Source organism: Rhinoderma darwinii, chromosome 1, assembly GCF_050947455.1.
Source record: "Rhinoderma darwinii isolate aRhiDar2 chromosome 1, aRhiDar2.hap1, whole genome shotgun sequence".
In the NCBI taxonomy this organism is placed as follows: Eukaryota; Metazoa; Chordata; class Amphibia; order Anura; family Rhinodermatidae; genus Rhinoderma; species Rhinoderma darwinii.
Genome location: NC_134687.1, coordinates 634,947,352 through 634,962,541, shown reverse-complemented (window position 1 = coordinate 634,962,541; position 15,190 = coordinate 634,947,352). Strand labels below are relative to the sequence as shown.

Below are 15,190 nucleotides of genomic sequence, written 5' to 3'. Positions count from 1 at the left end.
AGACGTTCTAACGGCGCTCTGAACGGTCCCGTCACTTGCCATCTTCCTTCTTCTTGGCGCCGCTCGCATTCATAGTAACAATGCGTTGTGGCGCAGATGACTTAATCATATCAGGCACACATGATTACGTCATCTGCGCCCACCGCTCTGTTATTGTGAATGGGAGCAGTAAGAAGAAAAGTGACGGGACCGTTCAAATCTTCGTGGGAACGTCTTAGGTGAGTTTATTTATGTATGTATGTTGTCATGTATGTGTATATTTGCATGTATGTATGTTTGCATGTATGTATGTATGTATGTTTGCATGTATGTATATATGTGCATGTTTGTATGTATATAGTTGCATGTATATATTTGCATGTATGTATGTATGTATGTTTGCATGTATGTATGTATGTATGTTTGCATGTATTTATTTTTGCATGTATATATGTATGTTTGCATGCATGTATGTTTGCATGTATGTATGTTGGCATGTATGTATGTATATATGTGCATGTATGTATGTTTGCATGTATATTTGTGCATGCTTGTATATATGTATGTATCTTTGCATGTTTGTTTGTATGTATGTATGAGTTTGCATGTATGTATGATAGTTTGCATGTATGTATGTATATATGTGTGTATGTGCATGCTTGCATATATACAAACATACATACGTACATACATGTTCGCATGTATGTTGTTTGTATATATGTCTGTATGGCCATGTATGATACGGTCTGCTGGTGCCCTGTATCTAAGTCAACTTCGCGGCAGGCTTCCATACAAGGTATAACAGTCAGTATCACACATTAAACTGAATCTAAGCCTACGACATGTTTTATTTAATTTTTTTTTTTTACAGGTTTGGTGTTTGGACTACGTCGGTTTCGAGGACTACTTAGATTACGTTTTTTTTTCTACAATAAAATGGTTAATGAGGGTTGTGTTGGGGGTGCTTTATTTCAATAAAATATTTTATCTATATCTTTGTCTTTTCTTTTCAAATTTTATTACTAGCACTTTAGTAATGGCCGCTGTCTGAGTGACAACATCCATTACTAAGGCGAGGCATAGTGTTAGCCGGTGCAGAGGCGTACACTAACCACCGTTATTACCCCGGTACCCACCACCACCACCAGGGGTGCCGGGAAGAGCCAGGTAGGATCCAGTACCCGACCATCTGTTGTGATAGTCGGGCTCTGGGGCGGCCGCAGGCTGGTATTGAGGCTGGGCAGGGCAAAAAACAGTGGACCTTCCCACCCTTGTAATGCTAGGCTGCTGCTGTGTTGTATCTGGCTGGTTATAAAAGTTAATAATGGACGCTGTAAATCAGCCAACTGCCATTATCTAGGCACTAATAAAGTTTAAAAAAAAAAAAACACAAAGACAATTCTTTTTTATTGAAATAAGAAATCCCCAACAAAACCCTCGTTAACCATTTAATTAAAATTTGAAAAAACGTAGATCTACGCAGTAGTCCAACGAATCGAAGATGTAGTCCAATCGGTACATCAAAATCTGCAACAACATAAAAAAAAAGTTATCAATGTGAACAATACCAATACACACACATATACACAAACACAAGATATACACACAAACACATACAAACAAAATCACACATATACACAAACACACCACAAGATATACACAAACACACACACACACACACACAAACTGACACATATACACAAACACACATATACAAACACAACAAGATATACACAAACACACACAAAGAGACAAACACACATATACAAAAACACACACAAACATATACAAACACTCCCATATGTACACACAAACACACACACACATATATACACGCACACGCACAAACCATACACAAACACACATATACACACACAAACATATAAAGTTATACACAAACACAAGATATACACAAACACACACACATAAAGAGAAACACACACGAACTAACACATATACACAAACACATATACAAACACAAACCCAAACACACACACTTATACACAAACACTACAAGATATACACAAAACACATATAAAGAGACAAACACACATGTACACAAACTGACCGATATATACACAAACACACACATATACACAAACATATACACAAACACACACACACACCCATATACATCTACACACAAACATATGCACAAACAAGCCCATATATATATATATATATATATATATATATATATACACACACACACACACACACACACACACACATATATATATATATACAAAAAAACACACACACACACATCTACACACAAACATATACACAAATACACCCATATACACAAACACATCCATTTATACACAAACACACATACACATATACACTACCGTTCAAAAGTTGGGGTCACTTAGAAATTTCCTTATATTTGCAAGAAAAGCAGTTTTTTTCAATGAAGAGAACATTAAATCAGAAATACACTCTATACATTGTTAATGTGCTAAATGACTATTCTAGCTGCAAATGTCTGGTTTTTAATGCAATATCTACATAGGTGTATAGAGGCCCATTTCCAGCAACCATCACTCCAGTGTTCTAATGGTACATTGTATTTTCTAACTGTGTTAGAAGGCTAATGGATGATTATAAAACACTTGAAAACCCTTGTGCAATTATGTTAGCACCGCTGTAAACCGTTTTGCTGTTTAGAGGAGCTATAAAACTGACCTTCCTTTGAGCTAGTTGAGAATCTGGACCATTACATTTATGTGTTCGATTAAACTCTCAAAATGGCTAGAAAAAGAGAGCTTTCATGTGAAACTCGACAGTCTATTCTTGTTCTTAGAAATCAAGGCTATTCCATGCGAGAAATTGCCAAGAAACTGAAGATTTCCTACAACTGTGTGTACTACTCCCTTCAGAGGACAGCACAAACCGGCTCTAACCAGAGTAGAAAGAGAAGTGGGAGGCCCCGCTGCACAACTGAGCAACAAGACAAGTACATTAGAGTCTCTAGTTTGAGAAATAGACGCCTCACAGGTCCTCAACTTGCAGCTTCATTAAATAGTACCCGCAAAACGCCAGTGTCAACGTCTACAGTGAAGAGGCGACTCCGGGATGCTGGCCTTCAGGGCAGAGTGGCAAAGAAAAAGCCATATCGGAGACTGGCTAATAAAAGGAAAAGATTAATATGGGCAAAAGCACACAGACATTGGACAGAGGAAGATTGGAATAAAGTGTGATGGACAGACGAATCGAAGTTTGAGGCGTTTGGATCACACAGAAGAACATTTGTGAGACGCAGAACAACTGAAAAGATGCTGGAAGAGTGCCTGACGCCATCTGTCAAGCATGCTGGAGGTCATGTGATGGTCTGGGGTTGCTTTGGTGCTGGTAAAGTGGGAGATTTGTACAAGGTAAAAGGGATTTTGAATAAGGAAGGCTATCACTCCATTTTGCAACGCCATGCCATACCATACCATACCCTGTGGACAGCGCTTGATTGGAGCCAATTTCATCCTACAACAGGACAATGACCCAAAGCACACCTCCAAATTATGCAAGAACTATTTAGGGAAGAAGCAGGCAGCTGGTATTCTATCTGTAATGGAGTGGCCAGCGCAGTCACCACATCTCAACCCCATAGAGCTGTTGTGGGAGCAGCTTGACCGTATCGTACGCAAGAAGTGCCCATCAAGCCAATCCAACGTTTGGGAGGGCCTTCTGGAAGCATGGGGTGACATTTCTCCTGATTACCTCAGATAATTGACAGCTAGAATGCCAAAGGTCTGCAATGCTGTAATTGCTGCAAATGGAGCATTCTTTGATGAAAGCTAAGTTTGAAGAAGAAAATAATTATTTGAAATAAAAATCATTATTTCTAACCTTGTCAATGTCTTGACTATATTTTCTAGTCATTTTGCAACTCATTTGATAAATATAAGTGTGAGGTTTTCATGGAAAACACAAAATTGTCTGGGTGACCGCAAACTTTTGAACGGTAGTGTACACAAACACACATATAAAAACAAAAACAGACAAAGACACACACACACACATATATATATATATATATACATATACACATACCGTGCGACTGGTGTCTCGCTGTGCATCTACGGCGCATGCGCCGAGATGCGCGTTCACAAGATAAATGACATCCTCTCCTCAGGAAGGAGAGGATGTCATTACGCATGCGCGGCCATCGCTAAAGGTAAATAGAGGTGGCCGGGAATCTAGACAACGCGCAAGATACAAAGAGGGACCGACCTGGACTTCAATCAAGAATCGCAGGAAAAAGACATCGCTGGGTGACGGACAGGTAATTAGAAAACTTCTTATTTTTACATGGGGGAGCTTCATAGCTACATTTATCAACTTGGGAATAACCCTTTAAACATGTCAAATTTGAAAAAATTGGCTGTGTCCTGAAGGCCAAAACAGGCTGTGTCCTTAAGGGGTTAAGGACCTAACCTGAGGATAGGCCATCAATTTCTTATTACTGGACAACCCCTTTAAAGACTTTAGAAACATCTTAGGAGTCTGAGGTAGGACTCCTCACTAGTGAGATATGGGACAGTACACTAGAACAGATTCCAAAATGATCTTTAAGCCCTGCACACAATGTCACCGCTTTATTTAATACATGGGGTGTATCATACACCTGCATATTTACATATAATTAAAGTAAGAGACTCAGCAAGATGTGTAAGGTGCTCCAAACACCCACCAACCTGATACATGTATTTTAGCTTTGCCTGGCGTTGGAGGATTTCTGGAGAGACAATTGGACTTACTATGGGATGAATATTAGGCAATCCCATTGACCTGCTTATTAGGTTATCTAGATCAGCGGTCCCCAACCTTTTTTGCACCAAGGACCACTTTCATGCATGACAATTCTTCCATGGACCGGTGGGGGGGGATTGGTATCATGCACATTACAAAACACCCTGCAGACTGCAATTAAATGAAAATAAAAACGCTTTTAGGGTCAGTTCACACGTTGCGTAAATACTGCCGATTTTCCGGTACGGAATTTGTTGCGTAAAATCTGCAGCATCATACAGTAGCAGCAAAGTAGATGAGATAGAACAAATCTCATCCACACGCTGCGTAAGTAGTGAGTAGAAAAAAAACTCAGAAATTGACATGCAGTGCAGGGTTTTATTCCGCAGCATGTGTCAGTTGTATTCGGATAAACACTGCTTATTTGTTCTATTTTTTACCCATTGAATTCAAAGTGGTGGTAAAAGCCACAACAAATAGCAGTTGTTTCATTTACTGTGGCAGAATCGCGATTCTAAAAATATATACTTACCCAGAAGTCCGTGTTTCTTCCTCCAGGCCAGCCTCCTGGGCTGACATTTCATCCCATGTGACCGCTGCAGCCAATCACAGGCTGTAGCGGAAGTCACATGGGATGAAACGTCATCCAAAGGAGGCCGGCCTTGATAAAGTCCGAGGACAAACCTCCCGAGATGACTTTTCATCCCATGTGACCGCCGCTGCAGCAGTCTCCTGGGATAAAACGTCATCCCAGTAGGTCAGCCTGCTAGCAGTTTTCCGCAGTGGACATTCCGAGCGAAAAACTGTACCACAGTTTGGTGCAGTTTTTCGCCCGGAATTCCCTGCAGCCACCGGGGCGTATACCGTATACCACGGCTCGGTACCAAATGATCCGTGGCCCGGTGGTTGGGGACCACTGATCTAGAGGACATATTCTCTGATGAATACGCAAAACTAGATGTGTTAAAAATTCTCTACAAACTACGGATACCCTTTCAGGCCATATAGTATCAGCTCGTTCTCATCTGACATCTTATGTAAATACCCTGATGCCCCCTATGTACTGACATGACTGGTATGTGTACATGGCATGGAAGGAGTGAGAGAGGGGATAGTGGGTCTGTCGACTAGGTTCTTATATGTGAGATTTTGCTTCTCACTCTACTTTGGAGAGCACGCACACACAGTTTTACAGACGTCTACTTCAAAAAATATTTTCTGTGGCTCGACCTAACGTGGGATGAGTGGCGTAAGATGTCCAGCTCTAAAAATAAACATTGTTTAGCTGTTTTTACGATAGGTGTCTGAAATACATCTTTGTATATATATTTTTAATGTTAAGGAAAGCTGGGTACTGAACTCTGCAAAGATGAGTGGAAGGATGCTGCATAGATGGAACATAGAACACGGCGCTCAGAACCGGTACAGAAATCACAATAAAAGTATCCTCAACGGAGATTGAATGGGGGAGAGTAAAAGGTGCTTTAAGAATGTTTCAGTACATAAAGGCACTGACACAGTACTTTCTGATCTGCATCCCCGATATTTCCCTAGCAGCGCACCATTGTTAGGGTATGTGCACACGGTAGCAGGCTTTTACGTCTGAAATGACAGACTGTTTTCAGGAGAAACCAGCTGCCTCGTTTCAGCCGTAAAAGCTCCTCCTCGCATTTTACGAGGCTTCTCTGACAGCCGTAAATCTTGAGCTGTGCTTCATCGAGTTCAATGAAGAACGGCTGAAATTACGTCTGAAAGAAGTGTCCTGCACGTCTTTTGACGAGGCTGTATTTTTACGCGTCGTCGTTTGACAGCTGTCAAACGACGACGCGTAAATGACAGGTTGTCTGCACAGTACGTCGGCAAACCCATTCAAATGAATGGGCAGATGTTTGCCGACGTATTGTAGCCCTATTTTCAGACGTAAAACGAGGCCTAATACGCCTTGTTTACATCTGAAAATAGGTCGTGTGAACCCAGCCTTATCAGCCGAAGTCCCTACAGTTTGTTTTATTCTTGGCTTTTTTTTTAACTTAATTTTCAGATGAAATCACATAGGCAAATAGGTACGTTAATATATCTGAAAGTTAAAGAGGTTCTGTCACCACATAAGTGGCCTATATAGTACATGATGTGATCGGCGCTGTAATGTAGATTACAGCGGTATTTTTTATTTAGAAAAAGTATCATTTTTGACTGAGTTATGACCTATATTAGCTTTATGCTAATGAGTTTCTTAATGAACAACTGGGCATGTTTTACTATAGGACCAAGTGGGCGTTGTGGAGAGAAGTGCATGACACTGACCAATCAGCGTCATACACTTCTCTCCATTCATTTACATTGCAGATAGCGATATAGCTATATCGCTATTTGCAGTCACATAAACACACAATAACGTTACTCAAGTGTCAGGACAATGAATATACATTACCTCCAGCCAGGACGTGACGTGTATTCATTCTCCTGACTACTTCTGTAGCGTCTGTGTGATTTACAGCACAGCAACATCTCGCTGTGAATGACAGTTTACAGCGAGATCTCGCTGTGCTGTAAATCACTCAGACGCTACAGAAGTGGTCCGGAGAATGAATACACATCCCGTCCTGGCTGGAGGTAATGTATATTCATTGTCATGACACTGCAGTAACGTTATAGTGTGTTTATGTGGCTGCACATAGTGATATAGATATATCGCTATGTGCTGTATAAATGAATGGAGAGAAGTGTATGACGCTGATTGGTCAGAGTCATAGACTCATCTATACAACGCCCACTTGGTCCTATAGTAAAACACGCCCAGTTGTCTATTGAGAAAGTCATTAGCATAAAGCTAAAATAGGTCATAACTGCCAAAAATAATAGTTTTTCTAAATAAAAAAAACACTGCTGTAATCTACATTACAGCGCCAATCAGATTATGTACAATATATAATGTGGTGACAGACTCTTTAAGCAAAAAGATAAAAAAAGCCAAGAAAAAAAAAACATGAGGAGCATTTTCTGCTAATTGTGGAAAATAGCGGTTATTGAATAGCACTCAAATAAATTCGATTCATAAATGAATAAAAAGTAACGTGTAAATAAACCGCTCCACAAAGTAGAATAAAAACTTGCTGCTGATCGCACGGGCACAGTGACCAGTTTAGTACAGTTCAGTATGAGGCCAGGCATACTTTGAATAAATAAATGTTAAAACAGGACGTGGGGTCCCCCATTTTTTTTTTTAATAGCCAGCCATGGAAAAATGGACGGCCAGGGCATATCATCATCAGTACGGGAAGGACCATGGATATTGGTCCCTTAACACACTAAATAATACCAGCCTGTGGCAGTCCCAGAAGTGCACCATCACATTAGAGGGTCTGTTTTGAATAGTACTGGGCTCTTACCGGCACCCCTGGAGCAGTGGGTACCACGTTAATAGTGAGGGGGCATTAGTGCCGGCCGAGGGGGTGACCGAGAAACCTGCTGGCTGACCCAAAGCCCCAGTGTTACAAATGGGCAGGCGTCTGTCAGACACCTCCATTACTAATGCTGAAATAAAAAGGAAAAAAAAAAACTTCATTTAAAGACTGACACCATCCCTTTTTGACCATTTTAATAAAGAAATGGATACAAGGCATCCGGTCACAGAATCCGAAGTAATCCAAGGAATGTAAAGTAATGCAGAGGATTAAAGGATTGCTTTGTAGTGTACCAAACATTTATGAATTATTAATTTTATTATTTCTTTAGCCCATCTTTATACCACCTTATTTTGCCCCGATATACTCCGCACAGTTTACATATGCTTTCATGATATAAATGGAAATACCTGTAATAGCCCAACGAAACATATACTTATTATTAAACCCCTAGATTAATACCCTATAGGGTGAAGTTTGCACACGGAGTCACTTCCCAGGGGTTTCTTCTGTACTAGTACCTCGCAGGCTCTGAAATGGCACCCGAAAACCAATCCAGCAAAATCTGCGCTCCAAAAGCAAAATGGTGGTCCTACCCCTCTGAGTCCTGCAGTGTGCCCAAACAGCAGTTTACGGCAGCATACATGGCCGGAGGAGGGGAGTACATGGATCGAAGCGGGGAGTGCACACAGATGTGAGTTTTACTGCTTGAAAGGGAGGAGTAGTCAACCTACACAGCGGGCAGAAGCACCAGCGCTATGGGCCCCGTACAAACCGCTGAACGCATAGTATATGGAACTCGCAACAGACAAGGCTCATCGACTGAGTTGGCCACCGACAATACTGTTTTCAGTTCCGCATGATTTCTAAAGCCCCTTAGAGGCAGTTTGGACCTACCAGTGAGATTCAGGCAGCTTAAAATGTTTCCAGATCGGTCACCTGTCAAATTGTACAGGATTCTCGTTATGACTTGAAATTGTGTTATTTTATCCAATGGGGATATTCACTCTAAATGGGCTTTTTTCTTCAAGTTGGTCATTGCTAAAAAAGAGAAATCCTTCAACTGCAACTCCGTGGATTCCCCTACAGAACTTTTGATGTCATGGGACTGGTCCCAAATAGTTAATTACAAGGACTAAAGTCCCTAGTCCGCTGGCTAAGATACCAGAGGTATGGAAGCAAGTGTAATAGTCTGTCTCCAACGCTCTCTTCTTAACTCACCATTTCTATGATAAAAAAAATTCTATGTTTGTATTTTTTTTATTTTGCTTTTTTTTTTCGATCATGGTTAAAAATCTTTAGCATTGCTGATGTTTACGGGGAAAAACCTGGGTAGATTGTGCCATTTTCAATACTTGTCTTTAGCACTTTTTTTCCTGTCTAATTTCACGTCATTAACCCCTTAATGACCGCCGATTAGCCTTTTCACGGCGGTCATTAATGGGCTATATTCTACAGCACCGCCATTCCACGGCGCTGCATTAGAATAAAGTAAACAGAGCAGGGAGCGGTCAAATCTCCCTGCTCTCAGCTGCCAGAGGCAGCTGAGGGCTGGGGGCGTCCCTGCTCTGCCGGGTGAGATCGATATAAGTATCGATCTCACCCGTTTAACCCCTCAGATGCAGCGCTCAATATCGTGCACCGGATCTGAGTGGTTTTGGAGAGATGGAGGAAGCTCCCTCTCTCTCCCACCGACACACGGCGATAAGATCGCCGAGTGTCTGTGTCTCCTATGGCAGCCGGGGGCCTAATAAAGGCCCCCAGGTCTGCCTGTAATGAATGCCTGCTAGGTCCCTTTCTAAACGGACAGGCAGTAATACACTGCAATACAGAAGTATTTCAGTGTATTATAATAGAGATCGGAGGATCGCATAGTTAAGTCCCCTAGTGGGACTAATAAAAAATAAAAAAAAAAGTGAAAAAAAATAAAATGAAACCCACTTACAAAATGCTTTACTATTAAAGAAAACCTAAACACAATAAAGCAAAAAAGGTACACATATTTGGTATCACCGCGTCCGTAACGACCCCGACTATAAAGCTGTAACATTATTTAACCCGCACTGTAAACGCCGTAAAAAATAAAAAACAATGGAAAAATTGGTGTTTTCTGTAAATCCGGACTTTAAAAAAAATGTGATAAAAAGTATTCAAAAAGTCGCATCTACTCTCAAATAGTACCAATAAAAACTACAAGTGGTCCTGCAAAAAAGAAGACCTTATACAGCTATGTCGACGCAAAAATAAAAAAAGTTATAGCTCTTCGAATGTGACAATGTAAAAATGTAAAAAATGGCTTGGCCATTAGGGCCCAGAATGCAAGCAGGGGGAAGGGGTTAAAATGCATTTCACTGAATGTGAAAAAGTTGAATTTGCCACAGAAACACTATGTGGCGTGCGAGCATTGGAATGAAATGTGACACTGCATTTTTTTCAAGAGACACATCTAGGGTAACAACTAAAAAAAAAAAAAGCTGGAGTTGCCATGGCCATTCAGGATACAATTTCCTTTAAATTAATGAAATGTTTAAAGGGTTGTCCAGGCACAGTCAAAAAATAACCTGTCCACAGGATAGGCCATAAGTATATGATCGGTGGGGGTCCGACACCCGGACCCCACACCGATCAGCTGCTCCAACTGCCTCCGGGCAATATGCTGGATTTTATTCCAAGGATCAGGATATAAGAAAACCTCATATTAAAGGGGTTTCCCCATAATCATATATCACCTATCCACAGGATAGGTGATAAATATCTGATTGGTGGGGGTCTGAGCGCTGCGACCCCCACCGATCAAGAGAACGGACTTACCTAGTCGTGCCATGGTGGGCCAATATAATTGAGCAGTAGTGTGCATGCTTGGCCCCCACTTCATTCACTTCTATGGGGCTGCCAAGCGCTATATTCTGCAGCCCCATAGAAGTGAATGGAGTGGTGGCCGAGCATGCGCACTATCACTCCATTCCGATGGGGCTCCTAGGAACGGCAAGGTAAGCCCATTCTTTTGATCGGTGGGGTCCAAGCGGTCAAACCCCCACCGATCAGATATTTGTCAGCTGTCCTGTGTATAGGTGATAAATATTCAATATAGGAAAACCCCTTTAAGTCAGTTATTAAGGTTCATAATCTGCATGATGTCTGGTGATATCTTAATGAAGCCGCTAAAAAATATATAATTTTTTTCAAATCTCCATTATATTCACAAATTGAATTTTTTCCAGGTAGTTCTAATTTGGTGGTTGAAGTACAGAAAACAGCAATTGAGCAAGTTTGCGGAGCAGAGCTGGGGACGATATAGATGCAAAAAGATCTCTGTGGCGCATGCAACCTTCTATCCTTTCCTTGGAGAAATCTAAAGCTAAAACTTTAGAATCTATAGTACATAGGGAATCTTTATTCAGCTGACAAAGATTGTAAAAATAAAAAAAATAAAAACGTATATGGAGGAATAAATGGGGAGATTTTAGAATTTTAAAAATAGTAATTGTGGCCGGATTAATAAAAAATAAAATATGCGATTTAATAGTTAAAAGATCAATTAACCTCTTCCCGACATTTGTCGTATGGATACGTCATGTAAAGCCAGTGCTTCCCCCAAATTGCCGTATTCCTGCGACAAATGTATGGCACAGGCTCAGAAGCGGAGTCCGTGCCATCATATCTGGGTGTCAGCTGTATGTTACAGCTAACACCCGTTGTCCGGTATCTTACTGGAGTACCCTCCCTATCGCTACTTTTTAGACATACGAGATAACTTAAGTTACTGTGTGAAATACTTCGTGAGCGTAGCGGTGTGGATATTGTAGGACTTTGACCAGATGAATTATCCCTTTTTTCTAATTTCATAGTGTGACTATTTCCTGAATGCACAATATCTATAATTTAATAGCATTTCTCACATTCCAAACAATAATATGGTGTCTTTATGCAGTGTTTAAAATTTTTATTTCCTTGTAAAACATTTTCCAGATAGTACAAAAAAAAAAACAAAAAAAAAAACACGTCTACCCTGTGTGGCTTCTCTGATGATCCCTAAGTTTTCCTTTAGTAATAAAACATTTTCCACATTCTGAACATGAATATGGTTTCTCTCCAGTGTGAATTGTCTTATGTTGAACAAGATTAGATTTATCTTAAAAACAATTTCCACATTCTGAACAGGAATACGGCTTCTCCCCTGTGTGAATTCTCTTATGTATTGCAAGACCTGATTTATCTGTAAAACACTTCCCACAATCTGAACATGAAAATGGCTTCTCCCCTTTGTGACTTCTTTTGAAAATGGAAAATAAAAGAATAAAAAAAAAAAAAAAGAGAACATAATATCATGGTGCAAACCAATGCAGCACTAAACATCGGCTCACAGGCCAACAACTGGAAATTACAAAGGTACAAAGATCACGGAGAAATATAACATATGTCGCGGAGATCAATAAGGCTAGAGAAGCTCTGGTATGCACCCTGAACCTGCAGCCATGCATATAAACCCATAAAGAAGAACAGGAAAGTGTTACAGAGCAACCCCTTTGTGACTTCTCTGATGTGCAGAAAGATTTGATTTTTGTGTAAAGCACTTCCCACATTCAGAACATGAATATGGCCTCTCTCCTGTGTGACTTCTCTGATGTTTAACAAGAATTGATTTTTGTATAAAACATTTCCCACATTCTGAACATGAATATGGTTTCTCTCCTGTGTGAATTCTCTTATGTATAGCACTACTTGATTTATCTGTGAAACTCTTCCCACATTCTGAACATGAATATGGTTTCTCTCCTGTATGAATTCTCTTATGTATTGCAAGACGTGATTTATCTGTAAAGCATTTCCCACATTCTGAACATAAATGTGGCTTCTCTCCTGTGTGAATCCTATGATGTTTACCAAGATTGGATTTATCTGTAAAGCATTTTCCGCATTCTGAACATGCATACGAATTCTCTCCTGTGTGACTTCTCTTATGTGTAGTAAGTCTTGACTTATCTGTAAAGCACTTTCCACATTCTGAACACGAATATGGCTTCTCCCCTGTGTGACTTCTCTTATGTATAATAAGATTTGATTTTCGTACAAAACATTTCCCACATTCTGAACATGAATATGGCTTCTCTCCAGTGTGACTTTTTTTATGTGTTGCAAGATTTGATCTATCTGTAAAGCACTTCCCACATTCTGAACATGAATATGGTTTCTCTCCGTTGTGACTTCTCTGATGTTTAACAAGACTTGATTTATCTCGAAAACACTTCCCACATTCTGGACATGAATATGGCTTTTCTCCTGTGTGAATTCTCATATGTACAGCTAGACTCGATTTATCTGTAAAACATTTCCCACATTCTGAACATGAATATGGTTTCTCTCCTGTGTGAATTCTCATATGTATTGCAAGACTTGATTTATCTGTAAAGTATTTCCCACAGTTTGAACATTGATATGGTTTCTCTCCTGTGTGACTTCTCTCATATTTAACAAGATTGGATTGAGCTGTAAAGCATTTTCCACATTCTGAACATGAATATGGCTTCTCTCCTGTGTGAATTTTCTTATGTATAGTGAGCGTTGATTTATCTGTAAAACATTTCCCACATCCTGAACATGAATACGGCTTCTCCCCTGTGTGGCATCGCTTATGTATAACAAGATTTGATTTATGTGCAAAACATTTCCCACATTCTGAACAGCAGTATGGTTTCTCCACTGTGTGAATTCTGTGTGTAATAAGAGCTGAGCTTTTTGTAAACCGTTCATCACATGGAGACCTTTTACCCCCTTCCTGACCTGCACTTGTGACAACAATTTGGGATTGGTCACAAGAAGGTTCCTTATGATTAGGGGTATTACATGATAGATCTGTACTGTAAAGTCCTGTATGTACATTAACGGGAATGATGTTTTCTCCTGAAAAGTGCTGCATGATAGCTTCGTCTTCTACTTTATAATTTATCGATAACTTGAAGTTTTCCTTAAACTTCTTCCTGGAGTTTTCTGTTAGGATTAGGATGAATTTCATTATCTTTTTTTAAACCACAAAGTAGACAAATTTAGAACATTCTTATTAGGGTTTTGATGCAGTGTTTTTTTTAATTTTTACTAAGCGTGAAGTGGATCCAGTAGAAAGAAGTAGAAGTCATTTCTTTTGAATCTACCCCTGGGTTTGGCTTAAAAAAAAACAAAAAAAAACAACAAGAACTGAATGTGTGATTCCAGCCTTCTAAAGCTTTGAAAAACAAACAATGTAAAATATATCAATGATAAAGAGCAGGATTGTAGTCTATACGTAGTCACCAGTTTTATTACCTAAACACTGACTTGATAAAACAATGGCTATCAAGCCTGTCCTCTTTCAACACATTTGGCCCTTCAATACCAAGCGGGCATCACTTTAATACTAACTAAATATAATTAAAAATCGAATCATGCTAACAGTATACATTTAACAAGATAATGTGTCATGAGACAAAGCACACATCTCAAGCTGAATTCACGGACATGACAATGCGGTCTGTATAACCGAATGTCTGAACAGTCACCGGTTGCCAATGTTATAGAACATCTTTAGGATGTAGTGGAATAGACAGAGGTTATCAATCACAATCTCTAATAAACTTTTCCAGCAACTTGTATCCATTCCACTAAGGCCTGCTTCACATTGCCGTCTTCGGACCGGATGTCAGGCGTATTTCCCAGACCAAACACAGTTCAGTGAGGCAGACTTCTCCCATCATAGTTATCTACAATGCTAGGAGTCCCTGCCTCTCCGAGGGAATACTGCAATCATGTTTTTAGTAAGGTATTCCTGCGGGGAGGCATTGACTTACAGCATCATAAATGACTATGATGCTAGGAGTCTGGGAAACATGGCTGACATATGGTCCGTATCTCACAAACTAAACAGGGCTGTGTAAAGCAGGCCTATGAATTGAGGCGGTCCTAAGGGGAAAGAGGTTTCTATCAAGTACTGAAAAGGTGGATGCAATAAAGTGGCCTAAGTGCAGATATACAGACATTCCAGTGATAATTCCGAATCAAAATTTAATGCACAATACGTGCTTCCT

At 40.1% G+C, this 15,190-nt stretch overlaps 1 protein-coding gene across 1 annotated transcript in view; it reads right to left on the bottom strand.

Moving 5' to 3' along the window:
- Positions 1-15,190, bottom strand: part of LOC142654474 (uncharacterized) — a 1,458,099-nt gene that overhangs the window by 312,927 nt on the left and 1,129,982 nt on the right. The window contains 2 exon segments of the mRNA XM_075828928.1: positions 12,141-12,404; positions 12,647-13,848. Of these exon segments, the coding sequence (XP_075685043.1) occupies positions 12,141-12,404; positions 12,647-13,848 (1,466 nt within the window).